At 43.4% G+C, this 22,802-nt stretch overlaps 5 protein-coding genes across 20 annotated transcripts; 2 read left to right on the top strand and 3 right to left on the bottom strand.

The window, feature by feature from the left end:
* Window positions 1–555: 555 nt before the first annotated feature.
* LOC108072640 (proclotting enzyme) lies at window positions 556–3,774 on the bottom strand. The gene is made up of 7 exons (XM_017163869.3): window positions 3,148–3,774; window positions 2,737–2,888; window positions 1,932–2,226; window positions 1,566–1,862; window positions 1,293–1,504; window positions 1,139–1,210; window positions 556–778 (listed from the first exon to the last, which is right to left on the bottom strand). Exons 1-7 carry the CDS (start codon window positions 3,728–3,730, stop codon window positions 638–640), a joined length of 1,752 nt encoding a protein of 583 aa, XP_017019358.1. The 5' UTR covers window positions 3,731–3,774; the 3' UTR covers window positions 556–637.
* Window positions 3,775–5,419: 1,645 nt separating this feature from the next.
* Window positions 5,420–5,954, bottom strand: Akh (Adipokinetic hormone). Its single transcript, XM_017163913.3, has 2 exons — window positions 5,850–5,954; window positions 5,420–5,794 (listed from the first exon to the last, which is right to left on the bottom strand). Exons 1-2 carry the CDS (start codon window positions 5,919–5,921, stop codon window positions 5,615–5,617), a joined length of 252 nt encoding a protein of 83 aa, XP_017019402.1. The 5' UTR covers window positions 5,922–5,954; the 3' UTR covers window positions 5,420–5,614.
* Window positions 5,955–6,693: 739 nt separating this feature from the next.
* Window positions 6,694–8,345, bottom strand: Ras64B (ras-like protein 2). The gene is made up of 3 exons (XM_017163960.3): window positions 8,186–8,345; window positions 7,557–7,644; window positions 6,694–7,495 (listed from the first exon to the last, which is right to left on the bottom strand). The coding sequence occupies exons 1-3, from the start codon at window positions 8,264–8,266 to the stop codon at window positions 7,086–7,088; spliced, it is 579 nt and encodes a 192-aa protein (XP_017019449.1). The 5' UTR covers window positions 8,267–8,345; the 3' UTR covers window positions 6,694–7,085.
* Window positions 8,346–8,458: 113 nt separating this feature from the next.
* Window positions 8,459–9,638, top strand: RfC4 (replication factor C subunit RfC4). Its single transcript, XM_017163959.2, has 2 exons — window positions 8,459–8,711; window positions 8,773–9,638. Exons 1-2 carry the CDS (start codon window positions 8,547–8,549, stop codon window positions 9,601–9,603), a joined length of 996 nt encoding a protein of 331 aa, XP_017019448.1. The 5' UTR covers window positions 8,459–8,546; the 3' UTR covers window positions 9,604–9,638.
* Window positions 9,639–9,879: 241 nt separating this feature from the next.
* ens (MAP7 domain containing protein ensconsin) lies at window positions 9,880–22,497 on the top strand. Of its 16 annotated transcripts, none has more exons than XR_011444926.1 (16): window positions 9,880–9,965; window positions 10,572–10,625; window positions 12,328–12,584; window positions 12,646–12,785; window positions 13,462–13,577; window positions 14,068–14,322; window positions 15,323–15,466; window positions 16,156–16,821; window positions 18,190–18,366; window positions 18,427–18,602; window positions 18,669–19,535; window positions 19,594–19,827; window positions 19,884–20,242; window positions 20,303–20,466; window positions 20,525–20,730; window positions 20,792–22,497. XR_011444926.1 is itself a non-coding variant. In XM_017163958.2 (16 exons), exons 1-16 carry the CDS (start codon window positions 9,917–9,919, stop codon window positions 20,539–20,541), a joined length of 3,804 nt encoding a protein of 1,267 aa, XP_017019447.1. In that variant the 5' UTR covers window positions 9,880–9,916; the 3' UTR covers window positions 20,542–22,497. The 16 variants fall into 16 exon arrangements, 14 of the variants coding, with proteins under 14 accessions (XP_017019447.1, XP_070141753.1, XP_017019435.1 ...); XR_011444925.1 differs by having other exon boundaries at window positions 20,788–22,497; XM_017163958.2 differs by adding an exon at window positions 10,772–10,900 and having other exon boundaries at window positions 20,525–22,497.
* The last annotated feature ends 305 nt before the right edge of the window (window positions 22,498–22,802 follow it).

The raw sequence follows: 22,802 nt of genomic DNA, 5'->3' as shown, positions 1-22,802 counted from the left end.
CTGCGGCCGAAAGCCAATTGGCATGCGATCGTTGCAATCCATTCTACTATTTTGTGACTAATTCGGATCACTTGGCCATGCAGTTCAGGTATTGACAACAGGTAACAGGTAACAGCAGGGGGGGCTTCAGCAGCGAAGTGCGGGAAATACCAGTCACAATTTGCCTGAAGAATTGCTCTTTTTGGGTTCCGGCTCGATAAACAGAGACAGTCCTTCAGTATGTGACATTCTCCACGTAGACATAAAATCAGATTCTTTAAGTTTATAGATTCGAAAAGATTACAAAAATTATATTCTCATGGAATATTCAAAACAATCTTGAATTTATATAAATTACATTCCAATAAACACGATATTTAAATTAATCGTCACAAGATAACCTTCTTGAAATTAAATCATTTGATTTATTTCCCCTCGAAAGCACGCTCCCTTAATTCCAGTAAAAATAAATTCAATTGATGCAAATGATACACAAAAACAAATTTAAGATACATTAGCCTTAAATCAAATGAGAACATAAAAACATGAAATTTATTGCGGAAATTCCGGTGGGTATAAAAGTGTATGTTGCATTTGGGATTTAAGTCCTCATGTGTGTTATCCATTCGGGTGACACATCACAATACAATGTGAAATTCTAAGCCAATGATAGGTGCTTCTTGATCCACGGAATATAGGAGGCCACTCTCGTATAAACTCCTGGGAAATTGGGACGAGCACACTCATAGCCAAAGGATACCAGGCCCAGTAAGTAGAACCTATAGCCATTGCTCTCCAGCTGAAAGTTATAAAAAATAATAGGTTAAGGAAGGATAAAAATCCGTTTAAAATTAGATTAAAATAATAAATAAATAAATGGTAACTCAAAGTAAAGTTAGTATTAATTGCTTAATGCTAAGAATGGGTTAAGGAATGTAGATTTTAGGCTATAACCAAGATTCTCTTGTCTGCAAGTCATCCAAGATTTTCGTTAATAAACGAAAACATATATCTGCGTCACTGACATGGCCAATTAGCGGGACGGAACACACCAAACCACCTTGGAGACAACAGCACTGCCCAAGACTTGACCAAAAAACTGGTTAATCTTAAAGTGACTCACGACGAGAGAGAGAGGGGGAATACTCATGTAACTGACCTGCGGCATCATGAGTGGTCCACCGGAATCCCCTTGACAGGCGTCCACGCTGGAGCTGCCCGCGCACATTACCTGCAAAGGATTAACGAGTTGTTATATATTTGGCCTCTCTTCCATTGGGGATTCCCCTTCACTCAGGACCAAAGTAACTTGCCTTGTCGCTGAACTGGACGAACTGGAAGACGGACTTGTAGCTCTGCTCGCAGGCCTGCCGAGAGACTATGGGCACCTGGGCATCGCGCAGCACCTGCGAAGTGGGTCCCTGATGCTTAACAGCTCCCCAGCCGGCCACAAAGGGATTCATGCCCACAAAGTCCTGCTGCAGAAACTTGGCTGCTTCGGGCAGACAAATCGGGGCAATGTTATCTAAAGGAAAATAAAACATTAATTATAATAATTTCTTTAGATTAAAAGAAAATCAATTTACTTGGCAAATTTCCATTCACTCCATTCAGTTCAATCAACGCTATATCATTCGAAATGGAGTTAAGATCAAAGTGTTCGTGGACCATAGTTCTGCGGATACGGAAATCCATTGCCCCCGGCTCCACAGTCTTTGAGAGATCATGGGCTCCTAAACGCACCAGGGTCAACATGGGATTGATGCAGTGTGCCGAAGTTAAAATATAATGTGTGTGAATGAAGCTGCCACCGCAAAGGAACTTCAAAGCATTCCGGTTGGCCCCCTCGAAGTAGCCCAAGGCAGCTATCCAAGGATAGGCTCCTAGAGAGGATTTAGTCACAAAAATTATTAAATTAATGATTAAAAATTCTTTTAAATTAAATTACTTACCCCTTCGAGCTTCCATACCACCCACAACTCGGTTAGAGGTAGTGCCACTTACTCCACAAGCACGTGGCGCTACCTGTGCTGCTGGAGGAGGAGGCTGCTGCGCTGCCGGATTAAAACTAGGACTAACCACAGGTTGAATCTGGCTCAGAGGCGGAGTTGGCTGAAATACCATTGGTGTGGCTGTAGATCCCCCGCTCAGTGGTGAGAAATGAAAAAACCCAAAGGGGGCAGCAGTGGTTGGCAGAAGATCCTTTCTGCTCCTGGCATTTCCACTGCGATCCGAGGCGCAGCACACCTGCACACAATAACACCCAATTTAATATTTATTAAGAACACAATTCTTTCTAGCAAAATATGATAAATGTAAGCAATTAAGATTTAACTTAGTTTAACATATTTTAGAATAAAAAATTCATGCGGCTGTTTATCAAATCATTCAAATCAATTTTTTGACTGTAAATTAAATCAAATTAAATGAATTTCAATTGCATAAAAATTACTTGGGTTGTTAATTGAATTAAGCGAATTTAATTTAATTCAAACAAAAAAATTACAAAAGCCTTGCCCCATTAAATTCTTTAAAAATAACAACCCAAAAAATACATGGGGGGAAAATGCTCATACATTATGTACAATAAAAGAAAATAAATTTCATTAAATGAATAAAACGAAACTTTCAAATCTCAATTTAAATAGAATTTCCAATTTTAATTCGTATTTAACAAATTTTTTACCAAAACTACTAGCTTACATGACTACCTATATATTCCCCATTAAATATAAAACTTGCTTCAAAAAAGATTACCATGAACGTGGCGCCATCGAATCCGCATATGGACTGGCCCAGGAAGGTGCTGAACTCACTGCTCTGGCCCTGATACTCCTCCATGAGTGGGGCGCAGGAGGTCAGGGGCAGGCAGCTGCCTGGCCGAGATCGGCCGTCGTAGCAGGATTGGGCTGTGGAAACGGAGAGAGCAGAGAGCAGGACATGGTGACTGGGTGGAGGAGTGGCAGGAGGGATTCTCCTTCTTTTTTTACATAAATTTAGTATGCCAATTCGGTTTGCTTTACATCAATTTTGTGATCGTTTTTATTTTGACTAATTTTTGGAATGTTAATTTAGAGGATAAGGTGTAAGGTGTGTGTTATGTGTGTATAATGTGTGATTGATATTTTTGGGTGGTGGCTAGGTGGTTATCTTAGAAGAGTATCCGGCGCTTTCGGCGACGACGCCGCCTACGTCCTGCATTCAGCGGCATGAACACCATTATATCCGAACCGACCTGCGGGCCTCCAGGGGGTGCGGAGACCAGCGGGGAGTTTTGCTGGCGCGGATCAATGCAGGGACAGTTGGGCAGAGGTCGGGCGCCACCGGGCAGGCAAACGAGAGGCTGAGATGGACACGTGGGCACCGGCACCGGAAGAGTGGTGCCAGCTGTACTAAGCGTGGTCACTCCAGTCGTTGTGGTGGTACTACTCGTGGTGGTACTGCTACTCGTGGTGAACAGTGGCGGTGGCACCGACGGCGTCTGCGGATAGGGTGGCGTTGGCTGGAACGTGGGAATCACTGCAGATGTGGACGGAAGCGGTATTAGTGGACCAGTTGGCTGCGGCGGCTGCGGTTGTGGGAATTGCGGTGGGAATTGCGGTGGGAACTGCTGTGGTGGCTGCGGCGGAGGCAGTGCGTAGATGGGATAGTAACCTGGCGGATACAGCGGGCACCAGCCCTTGATGCTGGCCAAATACGAGAGGAACGGCCAGAAATAAACCTTCACACAGAAGTCGTCCAGCAGCACCATGACCACTCCGTGTATCCGTGTAACCGTATCCGAAAATCCGTTTATCCGTGCTCACTGCTGGGCCACCAGGTGGCAACTGTTCCGCAACTCTCGCTTTTTTCGGCCAATTGCAGCCTGGCCAAGTGGAGCATGGCAGCCGGCCGTAATGACTTTAATTCAATTGTATTTTTAGTGGAGCACAATTATCCAAAGAATTGTGTGGAAGAGCATAGTTCAGGGGCGGTTTTAGGGGGTATGGAGGGTAAGCCTCTTTTCTTTCTTTTATATTTTCAATAAATAAATCTTAATAAATTATATTTAAAAATGCGGGTAAAGCCATAAGACTAACAGTGCAAAAAATGTTATGAAAATAATAATAATAAAACAATTAAGCATACCTTGTACGCTATAATTCCCAACTGGTTCTTACTTCAAACTAGTCCTCAGCAAGCCAAAAAGGGTGAATAGTCAAGTTGTTTTGTATTGTGGCATGCGTATGTACATGTTAGGCTCTCAATTTAATATTAGTGACCATGTATTGATTTGTTATTTATAAGTAACGTTGGTATTTATATATATGATTTTGTATATTTAAATCGTGTGGTAAATTGTTGTATTTTTTAGGAATTTTATAATTTGTTGTTTATATTGAGATAAGGTAGTTTTATTCTTATGAATTTAATTGAGTCTGCTTCGTGACTAATATTGTAATGGTTTGAAAAACTGTTGAGTATAGACTTTGTGGAGGTTTGAGTCTTCCATTTAAAATGGTTTAGAATGTCTTATTGGTTAAGGTCAGTGTTCTGGGACACTTAGTAGTAATCTTTCATCAGTGTATACCTTAATCTATACTATACTAAAACATGTTACCACACAAATCTTTCAATACTATTATTCAAAACAATGTAGAACTTTTATGGACATTACTCCCATCATAGAGACATTACCTCTATATCTACAATAAAAACTCTAATGATCAGCGGGAAATGCACATTCTGTATAATTGAAACGCTGCACCATTATTCAAACCCCGCTAATGGCAAGTCCAGCGACGGATTTACACCGAAATGCATCGTTAATTCTGGGGAAATTAAAATAACTGGGCCAGTGGCGCTTGACATCCGATTAAAAACATTTGACAACTCCCCATGTCTGCCTGCTGAAATCATTTGCTGCTATAGATGATGATGAACAGATGCTATAAGCTAGAAGCTATGTGCGGGGATTTGTTTATTTATGTTGACACATTAAGTGGAATGACACTGACGATGGAACTGACACGATCACATAATTCAAACAGATCTATTGGCACGATCTGGTGGTGGTATTTTTAAAGCAGTGACCAGAAAGATTAAAAAAGAACTTACACTTGACAGGCGAGGGAATGGATAGCGCCAGAAGAATTATTATTAGAGTTTCAAGAGCTTTCGAATTGGAGTTATAAATCACACACATTTTGATCCTCTGAACTTCACTGACGAACTGAACCCGTGGGCCACTGAACCACCGGAACTTAAGCCATAGCGGAGTCCATTAGGGGGGTGTCATCATGAGTCAAATGATTTAATTGTGGCAATTTTCGAAATGGAATTAAATTTAATTTGCGGCCAATAGCTGACTCGTTTTTTTCGGGGGATGAACTTGAAAAGTTGAAGGATGGGAAAAGCTAGAAATCCCCCCCTTTAGATAGGGCTAATACCAGTTTTGAACTACATTTTCAGATGCGCTTATTTATTGTTGTTTTTGTTGGGAAAACGAAAATTCCATTAAATCTAAATGCCGACTACGACTACCTTGATAACGTGCTGTATTATAATATATATGTATATATGGGTTAGAATATATGGGTATTGTGTATGTGTGTGCGTGTGTGTGGTGTGCTAGTTGGGGGGACATCGTCCTCTTCTACTCCCGGTGTTTGCAGTCGAGGAAGAGCTGCGCCTGCGACTGCACAAAGTGAAAGATCTCGAGCAGCATCTCGTTGGAGGTCCGGCAGTTGCCATGAACAGGCTCAAAGAAGGAAGCCGTAGAACCGCCATTAGCTCCGCCCACCGAGCGCTTGCCCCAGTCCGGAGAGAAGGTCAACTGGAGAGGATAAATTATTGATCGAGGAACTTAATTTAAAGGGTATAGCACTCACCTGACACTCCACACAGGCCAGCAGCATGAGGACAAGCACTGCTGCAACCAGGACTTCGCTCTTGGGATTCATTCTGTCAACTACTGCAGTTCCATCTCTGGCCAGGATGCTTTTATACCCCATCAGTCAGCTTCTAGGCCAGCTGTCAGCTAATTAGCTCGACACTTGCCAGGATTCCCCACGTAATTACTCCTGCCGCCATGGCAAGTACAATTCCGTCATAGACAATGAAACAGGCGTCTATGTGGAAGCGTTTCTGATTCTCCGTGTGTGTTTTTATTAGAATTGCGCATATGTTTAATATTTTAAATATAATTATATATTTATTTAGATACCATTAAATAAGTTCGTTAAATTAAGCATTGTGTAAAAGGGAGTTAAACGAGATTGCGGCTCAAGCAACAAATACATTGTGGCAAACATAGAATCAAAGAATATTGTCCTTAAGGATCTGAGCTGAGCTGGGTTTTGTGCGCCTGGCAGCTTACAAAAAAAGGTGAGTAGGACACGGAACTGGTTTAGCTTTCTACGCGCGTGAGAACGAGGCACTCAATGTTTTTTTTTTATCTCTTTTTTCGTTTTGTTTTTGTTACAACAAAATCGGATTGTAAGCAGTTTTTAGTTTATAATATGTATATACGTGTATATATTAGTAGTAAATAACAATACAAATTACAATAACACATTATTACGTTTTGGCTTAATCGAAACAAACGCTCTGGGGTTCAGTTATTGCCAGTTATCATATATAAAAAACAAATGGCCAGCGGCGGTGCCGGCCACGCACAATTGGTAATATAGTAATCATAGAAAACATTCCTCCTTAAATAATATTACAAAAATATATGTAGAAATATATATATATATCATTATGTGTGTGTGTACAATGTTATCCGTGTATGCGTGTGAATCTTTTGTATATATCTAACTATATATGCGGGCGTGTTTCCTTTACTTTCCATCTTAGTGTTTGGGCTTTTGAGTTTCTTCGTTAGCTATTTGAAAGTGGCGAAGCTTATTCGATTCTTTCGTTGCACCTGGCTCCTGGCACCTGGCTCTTGGTTCCAGGTAAAAATGCAATTCGTTTGGGCTCGTTTTCTGTTGCACGGCTACTGGTTTCGGTTACTGGTTACTTGGTTTGTGGTTTATCGTCTTCTCAACGGAATTCAAAGCTCAGTCGACGCGTGTTTCGAAAATTTGGTGTTATACTCGTTAAATGGTTTTTGGAGATTCTTCTTACATCAGGCAGCACTTCCTCTTGCCCTTCTTCTTGTAGTCCTGCTCGATGAACGGACGCTCGGCAATCTGGAATTTGCGCACGATCCTCACCAGCTCGTGGAAGGCCTGATCGACATTCACCCTCAGCTTGGCACTGCACTCGATGTAGGGCATCATGAGACTGCGACTGGTGTTTTGCGCCTCCTCCAGCGACACCTGCCGCTGATGCTCCAGATCGCACTTGTTGCCCACCATCAGCATGGGGAACTCGTCGCGGTCCTTAACGCGCAGTATCTGGCGCTGGAACTTGGGGATCTCATCGAAGCTGGAATGATCGTTGAGCGAGAAGACGAGCAGGAAGCCCTCGCCAGAGCGCATGTACTGCTCCCGCATGGCACTGAACTCCTCCTGCCCGGCTGTGTCCAAAACTGGCAAGTAAAAAAGATAAATTAGAGGATTTCAACACTAAGATCTCTAAGATAAACTCACTGTCCAACTTGGCTGGCACGTCGTCGATAACGCATTGCTTCGTGTAAGAGTCCTCGATGGTGGGATCGTAGTCTGTGACGAAGTAGCTCTGCAAGATTAAGATCGGGAATATTTATCACTGCGTGCTCTTCAAGTTTGTTTACACACGTCCAAGACGACGCCACTTTATCATCGGCCGCCGTGCTCTACATATATCTTTTTGGGGGAAAATCTACAGCATATTTGTGTGTGTGTGTGAGATGGATACAAAAGCAAAAGAAAGATGTGGGGGTGACGCAAATGCCTAAAAATAAATGGTATGAATGGTCGTGACCATGGCACAGCACACACCGCGCACACCACACCAAATCGATCGGACCAGGGGCACACCCAAAAGCCACAACTCCGCGACGCTTGACCGTACGTAGCATCCATCCAGTGCCCAAAATGGGGATACATACGGGGGCGTGGCCGCGATGATCTCCGCTCGGAACTATGCAGCACACACAGCTCGCTTGTTGCTTTGCTTTGCTTGTTTGTTGCTTTTGCCAAAACAAGGGACCGTCCCACTCCCCCCTCCCCGGGCCTACTGTTCCCTATGTCTGTTTGCTCCTCCTGCGTGGCACCGCCGGGCTTCAAGGAGGGCTCACCTGGATGAACTGTATCGTTATGGCCGATTTGCCCACGCCGCCGCCGCCGACGACCACTAGTTTGTACGTTTGCATCTGCATTTCAGCGTTAATTTCGACCAGTTGGCCAGCTAAATTCTTTTATTTTCCGCGACTGCCAGTGTGACTGTGCTCATAAACATTTTAAATCTTTAAAAATACCTTTACTAACTGTTATACGGAAAGGTGGTGGAATTGGATAAAGTGTCATAAATACCAACACTTAATACCAAAAAGTCACCTTTTCTTGGCGCCTTAACCACGGTCATACTTTAAACCCCACGCTTAATTTTAGCTGCAAAAAACTTTGTTTAGTTTGGAAAATTCGCAAATTACTCGAAAAATGCCGGAGGATACAGAAGTCCAAGTGGACGACAAGCGCAACAACTTGCCCTGGATCGAAAAGTACCGCCCAGTAAAGTTCAAGGAGATTGTGGGCAACGAAGACACCGTGGCGCGTCTCTCAGTGTTTGCCACCCAAGGAAATGCCCCCAACATAATTATTGCGGTAAGTACACGCAGAAAACTCTTGTTAAATCATCACTATTTGATTTTCCGCCTTCCCAAAGGGTCCTCCGGGCGTGGGCAAGACCACCACCATCCAGTGCCTGGCGCGCATCCTGCTGGGAGACAGCTACAAAGAGGCGGTCCTCGAGCTGAACGCCTCGAATGAGCGGGGCATCGATGTGGTGCGCAACAAGATCAAGATGTTTGCCCAGCAGAAGGTGACACTGCCGCGCGGCCGTCACAAGATCGTGATCCTGGACGAGGCCGACAGCATGACGGAGGGCGCCCAGCAGGCGCTGCGCCGCACCATGGAAATCTACAGTAGCACCACGCGCTTCGCCCTTGCCTGCAACACCAGCGAGAAGATCATCGAGCCCATCCAGTCTCGCTGCGCCATGCTGCGCTTCACCAAGCTCTCCGACGCCCAGGTCCTGGCCAAGCTCATCGAGGTGGCCAAGTGGGAAAAGCTCAACTACACGGAGGATGGCCTCGAGGCCATTGTCTTCACTGCCCAGGGCGACATGCGTCAAGGACTGAACAACCTGCAGTCAACCGCCCAGGGCTTCGGCGACATTACCATGGAGAACGTGTTCAAGGTCTGTGACGAGCCACATCCCAAGCTTCTGGAGGATATGATTCAACACTGCGCGGCCAACGACATTCACAAGGCGTACAAGATCCTGGCCAAGCTCTGGAAGCTGGGCTACTCGCCCGAGGACATCATCGGCAACATCTTCCGCGTCTGCAAGCGCATCAACATCGACGAGCACCTGAAGCTGGACTTTATCCGCGAGATCGGCATCACCCACATGAAGATCGTCGACGGCATTAACTCCCTGCTCCAGCTCACCGCCCTGCTGGCTAAGCTATGCAATGCGGCCGAAAAGCACTGATTTTGTTTTTATTAAAAGATATGTTTAAGAGGAAAGACGCTTATAGATGTGGGGTCTGAAGGAAAGAGTTAAATTTTGGGGACTCCTATTGAATTTTTAAAATTTATTTTAAAGCAAATAAAATAAGAAATAAGTACATTTTACTTATTTTGATGTAAAATTATCGATAAAGTGGTTCGAGTATCAGGTGTGGCTCGAATCGTAAAAATATCGATTTTTTAAAGTATTTTTTAGGGGGAAATTTCAACTATCAGCGATTTCTTAGGAGGACAGCCAAGTCTGGTCACACTGCTCACAACTTGAAAAAGTGAATATGGCGAGTCTTGGGGGCCAACACGAAAATATTTCGAATAATCCAGAAGGTACGCATTGAAAACAGGCGAAAACAGTGCGAAATCGAAGGACAAGGCCCGGCGCTGGGGCGGCGCGTCGAGAACGGCAGGGAAATACGTGTTTTCGGGACATTTGGCACGGCCAAAAGTGCTGGTCGACTGCGCAGCACTCACACCACGGCCAAAGCAAACGGAGTGAAGAAACGAGAAAAAAAAGAGAAAAAGCAAGAGGAGAGGAAGCCAGAAGAAGTGTCTGCCCCCGTCGAAATGGGCAAAGATTCGCTGCCGTGTGTTTTGGGCTCCCCCAATCCGTCGTCCGGAGTTTTGAGTTTATAAATAAGTTGGTGTCTCCAGTTCGCAGCAGCAGCAGCAGAGCGAGAGGCAAACACATTTTCTCGTCTCTCGCTTCGTCATCGCAGCTGCTGTTTGTTTGTGTGTATGTGTGTGTGTTCGCGTGCGTGTGTGTTTGTGTTTGTCCGTCTGTCCTTTTCGTTCGTCCGTGTTTTTGGTGTTCTCCTTTAACCGCTGGTTCTTCTGGCTGAACGAACGGCAATTGATTTTCCCCCAAGTTCCTGCGTGAAAACTCCGGAAAAATCAGACTACTCACCTGCCGCCTCCCCCTTCGTTTACTTTCAGTGGAAAACACATCCAAGCGACCGGAGAGCCGCGAGGGCAGCGCCGAGCGAAAAGGTAAGTAAGCCTGAAGGCCTCTTCCACTGGGATTATCGCGATTTGCGAGTTATATAAACAGTAAAATCAGCACATTCGCACACACTCACCTTGCTAATACATGCATATGTTTGTGTATACGTATACTCCGCTCCAATCAACTCCAGCCCACGCATTCGCACCTGCCAAGTCGGCGGTAAAGAGCACAACGACAACGGTCTGCGGCGCCGGCGCAACCTTGCATTGGTTTGCCCAGGTGGGCGGCGGCGGCACCTCGTCCGAAGAAGACACTCAAGGTAGTTGACATTCCAAAGCCACGCCCCGCCTCCCCCTGCTCTGCATACCTGCCGCATGATCTCACTAAACAAAAGACCGAACTTTAAGGCCTGTATGATGGGCCTCCTTATCGCTGGCTTAACCCTGCAAAGGCCCATGTGACAGGTCTGGGACAAGCCGGGAAATGTAAAATCTGAGAGTTATTCTTTACGTGACTTTGAAATACTTGATTTTGAAGAAAGCATCTGAAAAGATAGCTTAGAGACACAATTTCTTTTAAAAGTGTAATATTTCTTCTTGTTTAATATAGTAAATGTAAAAAAAATGTAGTAAGTAATGTTTTATGGCCAAAAATGCATAGGTTTAGTTACTTATCAGTTCATTTGACTTATCTTCTAAAAAAAAATTAAAGAATCACGCTTACTAACAGAGAACTCTTTCAAATGATTCGCCATAGTTTCCTTAAAAGCCGACACAAAGCCTACTTCTATAGGAGATACTTATCGATCTTTTGCAAATTAAAGAAAAAAGAAAAATTTGACTAAGAAGCCACACCTATTTTGAATAAAAATCAAGTTCTTTAAAGAAGTTTTAATAAATTAACAAAATGTATCTTGCCTTCTTATAGAGTTTTAGCATTTACAGCTAACCCTCTTTCTTCAATAAATTCTAAATTGTAAAATCAATGACATTCAAAGTGTTAAAATCCTCAAAAATGTTGTCTGCGACCTTGGCCGCTGATAATTTCTCATTTGTCTGAATATTTTCACACATGGATCGAAATAATGTGAAATGACAAGATTGACTTGCAGCAGTTGTTTCCTTTGTTGCCTCTCACTTACGTCATGGAATTCCAAAAATATCTTGGCCGATAACGCTGATAAGACCCAGTTCGATTATGCAGACATTTTCCGCAAGCCAACGGCATGTTTCTTAATACAAATATTATTATTATTTATTATTGTTTTCTTTTCGAACTGCTGCTGCCGCCAGCTCTCGAATTTTTCTCTGCTTGCCTCAATGTCATTTCAATAGAACGAGAAAATAAAAGGAAAAATGTGCGCTTGCATTTGCTTTCTATTTTTTCGCCTTATTTTGCAAAATGAGAGGGCGTTAGTGTCCGTGTATTCGTGCCATTTGTTATTGTTGCTCGCTCATGCCACACACTGGTCGTGGTTTTGTCAATTGACCCACAAACTGTGAGCGTACATCGTCGGTGACGTCAGCGGTGCGAGCTCTCTTGGTAAATATTTCGCCGGCAAAAGCCCCAAAAATGTGGCTAATAAAGCGAATTTTTTATTGATTATTTTTCGTTTGGGCCACAGGTAGAGCTTCCCGACGGAATAATTCCCACTTTTATTTGCCTGCTAACGTAACATTGTTTATCATCTAGTTAACCCCTTTACATCCAAAACAAACTTTTAACTGCGTGTTACTTTTTTTGTAGCGTCCAAAGACCGCGAGGAGAAGCTGAAATATGCACGCGACCGACAGAACGAGGAGCGACAGCGTAAGATCGAGGAGTTGCGCGCCCAGGCGGAGGCCGCCCAGCGGTACCGGGAACAGAAGGAGGAGGAGCGACGGCGGCGCATCGAGGAGATACGCGTACGTGACACAGAGAAGCGCCATCAGGTGGAGGAGCGCAAGAAGGCCATCTTTGAGGCCGAGAAGGAGCGTCGCGAGTACATTCTCAAAAAGAATCAGGCAAGACTTTGGAAGACCGTCTATTTAAAGGCCTTTTCTAAATGTAAAATCCGCTTTGCAGGAACGCGATTCCCGAATAGAAGTCAAGAAGCGGGACAGAAACTCCATTGGCTTTGCCTTTGGCTCCTCGACTCCTCGTCTGCTGGATGTGCCCGCGGATTATGGCCTGGTATCGCCTAGTGCCTTTTGGGGTCAGCGGAGGTGAGACGGCAATTAAAATAGGCTTAAATTGTGGGTTTAAATCTCTCATGGAGCATATATTTTAGCTTGAAACCATTCATGGCTATTTAGACTATTATTTTTAAACAGATTTCATCTGTTCTGTGGCAAATTATCGGTTTAGAGCGAGTGACATGCTAGAAATGAGAGCCTAATTGATAGTACAAATTATTTTTGGTTTTTAATAATTATTTGGTTTGAAATTTAGAGCGAAATGAAGTCATTTTTTGAATATTTATTTAAATGTATTTAAGAACATGAGCATTTTATAAAAATAACCAGCAAGACATTATTTAATTAATTATGTTGGCATTTACCAACAGTCTTAATAAAATCAAAACGCTAGCCATGGGTTTCATCAATGATTTAAGAAGGTACTAAAGGCAGGTCAGCTACAATTAAGACAATTGCGGGCTGATCAGTAAAGAGCTTAGCTCCTTTTTGAGATTCTAGTTATGAGAATCTTTACTTTATGTAATTAAATGCTTACGAATTGTTGGAATTGTAGGAGGCTTTCATTTGCAGTTCATTAATTTTTCTCAATAACAATATATTAGGAATTAATTTGTGACTTAACTGTCTTGTGTTGCATATAAAATAATGACCTATTAATTAATTAATTACAAGCATTAATAGTGAATTCTGTCCTCCCCTTCAGGTCCACATCTATATCGAACGTAGCGGGCGCCTCGCTCTCACGTCGAAGTTCAGAGCGTGAACTTGCCGACAGTGGTGCTAAGAAGCGTGCCTCCTCCTCCACGGACAGACACGACGGTGAGTACCCAATGCCCCTTGCCGGCACTTAGATTACCCCGACACAAACACACAATACAATATACAACACTCGCAGATACACCAGACACTGACACACACACACAACACACACCATAATGAGATTAAATTTTACTTTGCAGTTATCGTTATCGTTACCTTAGACACTCGTAATTGACCAGTTATCGTTTACATGTGTCCCCTAGAGATTTCTTTAACCTTATTCTCTACTGTGTTATCTCCCCTTGCGGGCGCTGACCGTGTACATGTGAATTACTATAATTATATAGATAAAACCCTTAAAACACCTTCTCACACGGCACACGATCACATTGTTATTTTCTTCTCTCTTTATTCCCTTTACGTTTTTTGTTCCGTTTTCGAATATAAATTTGATTTGCACCCAAATGCTACACCTCTGTAACAAAGTTCACTTCTCTCTACTCTCTCTCTGAAACGAATCGAACAACAAATACCGCGCATTCTCACACAGATCACCGACGAAAATCCTCGTCCATGTATGAGGTATTCAATTGGGGCTACTCCAATGATGAGCCACCCAAGCGCTTCTCGCTCTCGATCGCCGGCAGCGAGATAAATATCGATGGGCCGGCTAATCCGCCCAGTTCCTCCTCCAACAAAGCAGCAATAGCGCACAGACCCAATCCGACAGCTACAACAATTATCACACCAAGCACCACAGGCTCAGGCCACAACAACAACTATAACCATAACTCGTATCGTAAGGGTGAGGGTTCTTCTACTTCTACTCCTGTTCTCAGCTCGTTCCTGTTCTTAACTCAACTCGTTCTGACCCCGTTTTTTGTTTTTCTTTTGCCGTAACTCCTAACCCCCGTAATCGTAACCCAAGCTTGCAGTAAGCTCTTAACTCGTTGTCTCTACCCTCCCTAACCCCCAGTCAAAAGGCATGCCTTTCGCCCCCCAGTTTTTGCATGATCTCTTACCCCTGTCCCACAGTTTGTACAGATTGCTCTTTATGGAAGCTAACCCTTTGAAAGCAGCATCGGCCGTCTATAATGATTCCAATGTAGATTCCGAAAAAAGCATGGTTGTTTTATACTGAAAGTGTTTGCACGGGATTGAGATAATTCAGAATTATGTAAGGGAAATAGTTAGCATACACAAGAGGATCAAAAGATTTTCAGTGAATCGATATTCTTCAAAAAAATCTACAAGTAAATCTATTAAAATCGATAAAGGAAAGAATTAAAATTATATATGAATTAACATCAAAGATTCCATGAGTTTACATACGTATAGAACTATTTCGATGAAATCGATTTTGAAAATTTGTTCAATCTATCGCATAATTAAAAAATCGATTGATTATATATCGATTTTATTTCTGTTATGTTAAATAGTATTTTAAATATTAGCATCCAGTATTTGATTCCACCAAACTAAATATCAAAATCTTTTTTAACAATAGATTACTAAAATCGAATTAAAATCGATTAATAATAGCAATATATTAAAAAATATTTATCAATTTCACAATCAAAAGATCCCAGTGTAAACGCTTTCATTCCGTTTTCTTAAAGCTATTTTCGCTTTTGGTTTCTCTTGTTCCTAGTCTCGTAAGTTTTGTATCATTTTTTAGGCCGAAGAATATAGCAAGAAAATCATTTCGGCACTGCATCTCAAAATCCAAAATTATCAAAATCCAAAAAAGAAATTTGTAAAATCAAAAAACAAAAACCAAACAACCCAAAAACCGAATATTGCAGAAGATAGCGTTGACACATCACCCATGGTGTTCCGAAGCGTTTACCGCAGGAAAACGGACCTCATGCCGACAATACCCAGCCCCCGAGACGGGCATTACTACGGGTCGCGCAGCTCCCTGAGCACCACGCCGGCCAGAACCCCAGGTAAGACCCACCCAGTCGATCTTCCATCCCAACCAAACACACATACACACACCGCTCTTCGAATCAGAATCAGCTTCATCGTCCAGCTACTCCGCATCATCATCTATCAGATCCATCTTCATGCGACATCCATCTGTCCATCCAGTTAGTAGAGTTTTCTTTTGGTTTAGCCCATTCCGGACCAAGAGTTTGCCCCCTCCAAGCCAAGTCCCTGAATTTGCATCCGTCGATCCCCCGGGGTTCGCTGCTTTTGGGCAGAGAGAAAGCGAGAAAAAAGAAGGAGCACGCACACTTCTCTCGAAAAAGCACAACACACAAACTTTGTTCCTTGCACAACACAACACAACACACACACACGCTGTACAAAGAACACCAGCCACTTGAACACACACAAACACTTCACTTGTAAACACCATTTTGTAGGCCAGTTGTCCACATCTATTTGTGCCGTCTTCTTGTTGTAAACTTCAGTTGCAATCAAAATTGAGGGTATGCTTGTTTTTGGGTAGCTAAAAGAATCGTAACAATATACTATTCTAGTAAAGAATTGTCTCCAAAAACACATGCACCTTTATTTTGAGCGCAACCCTAAGTATAAATGCTACGTAGCTTCGTAAGGATCGTAAGCCGGGCTTGCAACGATTCACGCAAAACCAAATTCTCAATCAACACTTTCAACTGAACCGCAGGACGGGCCTACTCGATGAACCGCCTGGACCAGCTGGCGCAGCCCATACGCCGCAATGGGGAGCATGTGCGGGCCATTCTGGAGCGGGAACGCCGCGAACGAGAACTGGAGATGCTGGACGAGACCTCCTCGCTGGGCGGCGGCAGTGGCGGGCGGAGAGGTCCGTCAAGATCCCGACGAGCTGGAAGCGCCGGTAGCGGCAGTTCCAGTGCCGCTGGAATCATGTCACGCAGCATGACCCACCTGGCCGGAGGCGGTGGCCAGCAGCGGGAACGAGGAAAGTACTCGCTGGGCGGCGGTATATCAACCAGCTTCCGGCCGCTGGCTAGCGGTGCCGGCGGGCAGCGGGACACCACCAGTAAGAGCATGACACAGATTAGCAGTTGGTCGGTTTATGGCAGCACAGCACCACAACAACCCAATTACCACCACAACCTGCACCAACGCCAGTCCACACTCGGGCTGCAAACTGCAGCGACTAAGAAATACCTCCAGTCATCATTTGCCTCAACCTCATCCTTCAACGCATCCCTCCGCGCGAACGCGACTGGGCGTGGGCGTGGCCAGCAGCAGCAATATGCGAACTCTACTAACCCCCACCGTTTTTTCGATTTCGATCCCAACTCATTGTTGCTCATGAACTCTGCTAGTTTGTTAGTGAATGCAGGTGTGTGCGATTAAACAAAAGAACAAAACCCCAAAAAAAAATTCAACCATTTCGAACTACCAACAATAACCACTCCAAAAACACCAACACTCCAATACACCAACACACTAGCACTTGAACACCACACTAAATACTCGGCAGATTGCGAATAGCGTAACCATTTCCTCAAGTAGCTAGCGATAGCACAAAATTGGCTAACTTGAACTTTTACCACACACACACACCACAACACTCCAAAGAACACAGAACAACACCACATTAAACATGGGCTTTGGTTCCCCACATACATGGATCAATCGATTGATCCATACAAAGGCATACGAAGAACGACCGATCGGCAGTAGTGTCCTTAGTTCATTTGAGCAGCAATTTGTGATTCATTTCACATCTCATTTCCACTTGAAAGTCCGTTTGTCAGTGATAAATGACAGTTTTAGAAACCATTAATTCCATTATTTAATGTTTTATTGTTGCCTAAAATATTCACAATACCAGAAAAAGTTAAATTACCTCATTTGGTACTAGATATAAATATATACATTTATTGGAAGAAGGCTAAAATAAATTTATAATATTAAAGGCAGCAAGAAACTAGTTGCTTATAAAGAGACTAAGACTTAAAGCCATGGCTTTGAACCATAAATTTATACTGCATTTATTTTAGGAATGGCAGAAATTATCGACTTTTACATCCATAACTCATTCACATTCTTATGATAAAATCCTTTTGTTTGGGGTCTCCTTTGGTCCATATTGTTTGCTGCTTGTTGTTGCCCATCTGTCGGTCGATTCGTTCGTATGTATCCACATAGTTACACATTATTTTGTATCTTTTATAAACAATTATTTTGGTTTATTGGAAAATTCATTTACCTATTAATTTATTATATATTCATTACGATTATTATTTATATTTATATTTATTTATATAAAGCTAACAGTTGGTTTTAAACTAAAAACTAACTTATGTTTTATATTTCTAGATTTTAGACATCATTTAACATTATTCAAACATGTGTACTGGGTATTGTCTCAACTTGTGGTATTGGATATATGTTATTTTTGGTCCTTGGTTATACTTTGTGTCTCCTGCTCCTCCAGATCCTTCTTTGGGAATCCATTTAGTCTGTTGGTACTTTCTTGGTTAACTTGTGTCTACATTTGGCTTTGTGTTTTCCTTCTCCCCCTGTGTAACTCCCTTCAATAATGGTACACTCACACTCTGGTTACGGTCACAACAGAACTCACGTACGCTTGATTTGGTGCTCCACATTTAGCTCATCCATAATATATATTGACTCTTCCCAACCCCTGAGTGCGCATCCACCTTTTTTTACTAGCTCTTCTAATCTCAAATTGATTCTATAGGCTCGCGTTCGGGAAATGCCACGCCCGGCGGACACTACAACAGCAGCTCAAGGCCCGGCAGCGCCATGTCCACATCGACAAATGTGTCCACATCGGGTCTGGTGCCCAGGCGACCGGCAACGGCGCCAAGAAAACCCCGGCCCGCCAGCATCGCTGGCACTGGCATGTCTCTGGATGGTGAGTCCACGGAGTCTCTAGAGGATTACCTCGGTTTGTAAGCATTTGTAGCCCTTGCAGAGATCAACAAACTGAAGAAGGATCAACAGAAGCCGCCCGTTAAGACGACAGCCGCCTCGCCATCCGCACAAACGACCCCGAAACGAACTGCGAACCTAATGTCCACATCCATGATTGTGACCTCCAGCTCGACGCGACTGAGCAGCGCTGAGAAGAAGACGACAACGCCGAAAAGGGTAAGGTTTCAAGTTCCTTTCTTTCTTTATATATTATTTTTAATTTTAAACTCTTGTCTCACCCAGGAACCCTTGGCACCCAAAGCGGCATCCGCTTCCAAGGCTCTGTCAAGTCGCACGGCCAGCTCGGAGCGTATTAGCCGGCTCAGCAAGGAGCCGAAAACCAAGGATACCTCTGCAATGACCCGGTCCATGATCGTCACGAGCAGCAGCAGCAGTAGCTCCACTATGACGACAGCCACAAAGGCGGCTCCTGCAGCTCAAGCAGCACCTGCAACTGCACCCGCTCCCACTCCAGCTCCTGTTCCAGCTGCCGAGCAGAATGGTCTGGCCAAGGAGGCTGAAAAGAAGCCAGCAGAGGTCCCAGTTCCAGCGGCTACAGCGGAACTGCCCGTTCCCGTGGCTCCCTCTGTAAGCAAGGCTGAGAAGGAGGCCCTGAACTCCTCGGAGAAGACAGAGGAAGTGGCGCGTCAGGAGGAGCAGGTTACCACCCTGCCAGTGGACTCTCTGCCCGAGGCTTTGGTTACCTCTGTTAACGTCGAAGAAAAGGCAGACGAGGGCACCGAGAAGGAGACGCCCAAACAGCCGCAGGAGCAGGCTGCACCCAAGAAGCCGCGCAGCAAGGAGAACTCCGAGGTGCGGGAACTGACGCCGCCGGAGGGCGGAGACCTGATGACCGCTTCAATGATGGCCAAGAAGATCACAACCGAGGAGGAGGCAAAGGCCGCATTGGCCGAAAGACGACGCCTGGCCCGCGAGGAGGCTGAACGACAGGCGGAATTGGAACGCCAACGACTAGAAGCAGAGCGTCTGGCCGAGCTAAAGGCTCAGGAGGAGGAGGCCGAGCGCCAGCGTCTGTTTGAGGAGGAATCCACCCGCCTGGCTGAAGAGCAGCGTCGCGCTGAGGAAGAGCGCCTGCGCAAGGCCATTGAGGTAAGGAAACAAAGAAAAGTAAGACTTCAAATTACTTACTTCCCCTTTCTTTTTACAGGAAGCCCAGCAGCGCGAGAAGGAGGAGCAGCGCAAGCTCGAGGAGGAGGAGAAGCAGCGCTTGGAGCGCGAGGAGGCCGAGAAGAAGGCCAAGGAGGAGGCAGAGAAGCAGCGCGTGGAGGTGGCCGAGCGGCTCAAGCGTGAGGAGAAGGAGCGCGAGGAGCGTCGCAAGCGAGTGGAGGCGATTATGTCGCGTACCCGCAAGGCAGGAGGAGCTGCCAGCACCCCTGCCAAGGTAAGAGTAAACAATTTTCCCTATGAAAACAAATTCTAAAGGCTCATTTTAAGCAGGACTCCAACGACAAGGCAGCTAGCGCCACATCAGCAGCTCCTGCGGACAGCAGCAGCAGCAATAGCGACAGCGGCAGCAGCAACAACTCGGCTGGAGGCTCGCCCAGCAGCACTACAGATGCCAAGCCAGCACAGGAAGCGGTCACGGAGCCGCCAAACAGCCAGGCTATGTATGAGCAATCGGTGCTAGACAAGGAGAACTCGCTCATCAACAGCTTCTCCTCGATGATCATCGATGAGAATGCCAAGAACCTGCAGCAGGTGAGCAACGGCAAGTTGCTAGTAGACTTTGAGGGCAGCAATGCGGCCCCGGCGGTGGCCAATGGCAATGGTCACATCGAGAGTGTCAACAACAAGAAGTGAGCTTGAAATTATTTAATTTATTTCCATTTCGTTAAGGAAATCTTTGTAATCCTCAGCGACATCAATCTGCTGCAGGATGTGGTTGCTCCAGTTGCCAGCCAACTGATCGATCTGAGCATCGAGTCACAACAAGATCTGCACCTGAACAACAACAACAGCTTGCTGACGAGCACAGCGGCAACCACCACGCTAGTCACTGCTGATAGTCACGAGAATAAGGGTAAAGGCTAAAGCAATATATATAATATATACATGTCCACTAATTGATCCTTTTACAGATATATCTTTGCTGTGAATTGGATGATAGGAAACCAAAACCTGATTGTGTTTTCGAGAACCGAAATCTGGATATAGCTAAATGTGTGTGGAGAGTTGGAGTATTTATTTATAGGATGAGAGATCTATATGGGAATGCGAATGCGAATGCTAGTGTGGAGAGCGCGTGCGACAAATTATGGTTACTAAAGAACACAGGAAAACAAACGTAAAAAGCTTATAAAAACCTATATATAACGTACACCTTATATATACATTTATATAGATAGAGCTGAGATCAGAATCGAAAAGGGTTATGAAAGGTAGAGCGAAGTGAGAGAGCAGCTGCAAGTTATAATTAGTTAAGAACTAAGACAAACCCTAAAAGAGAAGGCTTGGAATAGAGGAGAAGTTGGGATCGGGATCGAGATCCTCCTCCCCCAGAGTTTGGAGATCGTTTGCGAAGCAATTCAATATCAAAGAAAAAGAAACATTTGATGCAATTTTTCGATTCGATTCGATTCGATGCGTTTCGAATCTAATTTAATTACGAACTCGCTTCAAAAGTTGAAAGTGCATGCTTACATTTGAGTATAACTTGAGCCAGACGCGAAGGCGGCGTATATAATTGAAAATTATATAAAGATTAGTAGACATGAAGCCCCCCTCTAGTTTAAAACAACGCGAGATTCAGCGCCGCAAAACGAGCAATAAATGGAAAAGAAAAGAAGACGCGGTATTGACATACCATTAAAACCCATCCACATCCACAGCGCCTCACTGCTTTATTTTTGCCCAACTTTTGCACAGTGTGTTGTTCTGTAAGTTAAGTTTACTACATACTACGTTGAGCCAACGAATCGTGCGGTATTATTTATTAAAAACAAAAAACAAAACAAACTAAAAATAGGAAAACTAAAATTCAATTGAAATTATTTGCTGATACTGATCGGAATCGAAAGCAAATATAGCTAGCTTCTGATATACACATATATTCAAGCATTGCAATGCTGTAATCACAGATCACAGAGTCAGTGTGCTTGATACACCTAGGAGATCCCTAGTGGAATATTATGATGATGTAATTGTACTATTTGTAGTAGGAGTCGAAAATCTGATTATGCTTATGTGTCTCGCCCCCTTTTTTGTAATTATATAGCAAAGTTCTCTGTACATTATTGTCTATTTTGCGTCTGCGTATATATTTTTTGGTATCACTTTTTTTATACACTTATATACACACACATTTATATTTGTAATTTGTATTTATCCATGTGCAACAAAAACAAAAACGAGAAAATAATAAATTATGATGATTATTTTTTAAAGAGTCGTCCCCCCATAAGAGATTGTAAAAATGAAATCAATTTAAATATAGTAAGAGAAAAGCATCCCATATCCCATAACCCATATATAGTCTACACCCACTTGTATCTGAGCGAAAGGGCCTTAAAAAACAGTTAGAACGATGCATGAGAGAGAGATGAAGCGATCGATGGGCAGGCAGGATTATATGGAACGTTTCGCATGCGGAAACCGTTGATAGATTAATATATATATTATGTAATGGCAATATGTGTATGAAACTAATAAGCCCTAACTTCTAGTTAATTACTGCTTTCCTATGTTATAAACCTAATGGCGATATAATCAAAACAAAAGACAAACCCCCACGTAATAAATCAAATGATTGATGCTGCATTCGAAACCCAAACCGAAACCTTTAAAGATCAAGCTGAATTATGTATTTTAATATTATATATATCACACCAACACACACAGAACACAAAGAACACGACAAACAGAACAACAAACAAATTATACAAGCAATTCCTCTATTTATTTTAGAACAAAACAAAAAAACACACACACTAGAAACACTAAAGAATTTCGCTTCTTATCGTAAATCCACAAAAAACAAAAAAAAAAACAATTGCATAATTTATACGATTACCTAAACAAAATATATAAATATATTTATGTGAATAAACTGTAACTAATTCTCAAGGCAAAACCCACTAACTTGTTGGTTGTCAGAAAAAAATACGAATGATGGTCATCCCATTGGAATGGCCCTTTGATAAGATGGGAAATATAGGAAGTTGGGAACATGGAGCTCCATGTTCCTATGGAATTTTACACTGACGGATTTCTATCTTATCTTTTAGTTGGCACCACACAAGAAAAAATTAAGTTCAATTTTGCAATGTTTTTGTTTTAATTTATTTAATACTAATTTATGGTAAAAAATTAAAAAGAATCGAAGGATTGGATGGTACCTAAGCATCTGAGGTCTGCTGT

This window comes from Drosophila kikkawai, chromosome 3L, assembly GCF_030179895.1.
Source record: "Drosophila kikkawai strain 14028-0561.14 chromosome 3L, DkikHiC1v2, whole genome shotgun sequence".
NCBI lineage: Eukaryota > Metazoa > Arthropoda > Insecta > Diptera > Drosophilidae > Drosophila > Drosophila kikkawai.
Note: the sequence above shows the minus strand (reverse complement) of the source record. Positions and strands in the feature narration are given on the sequence as shown.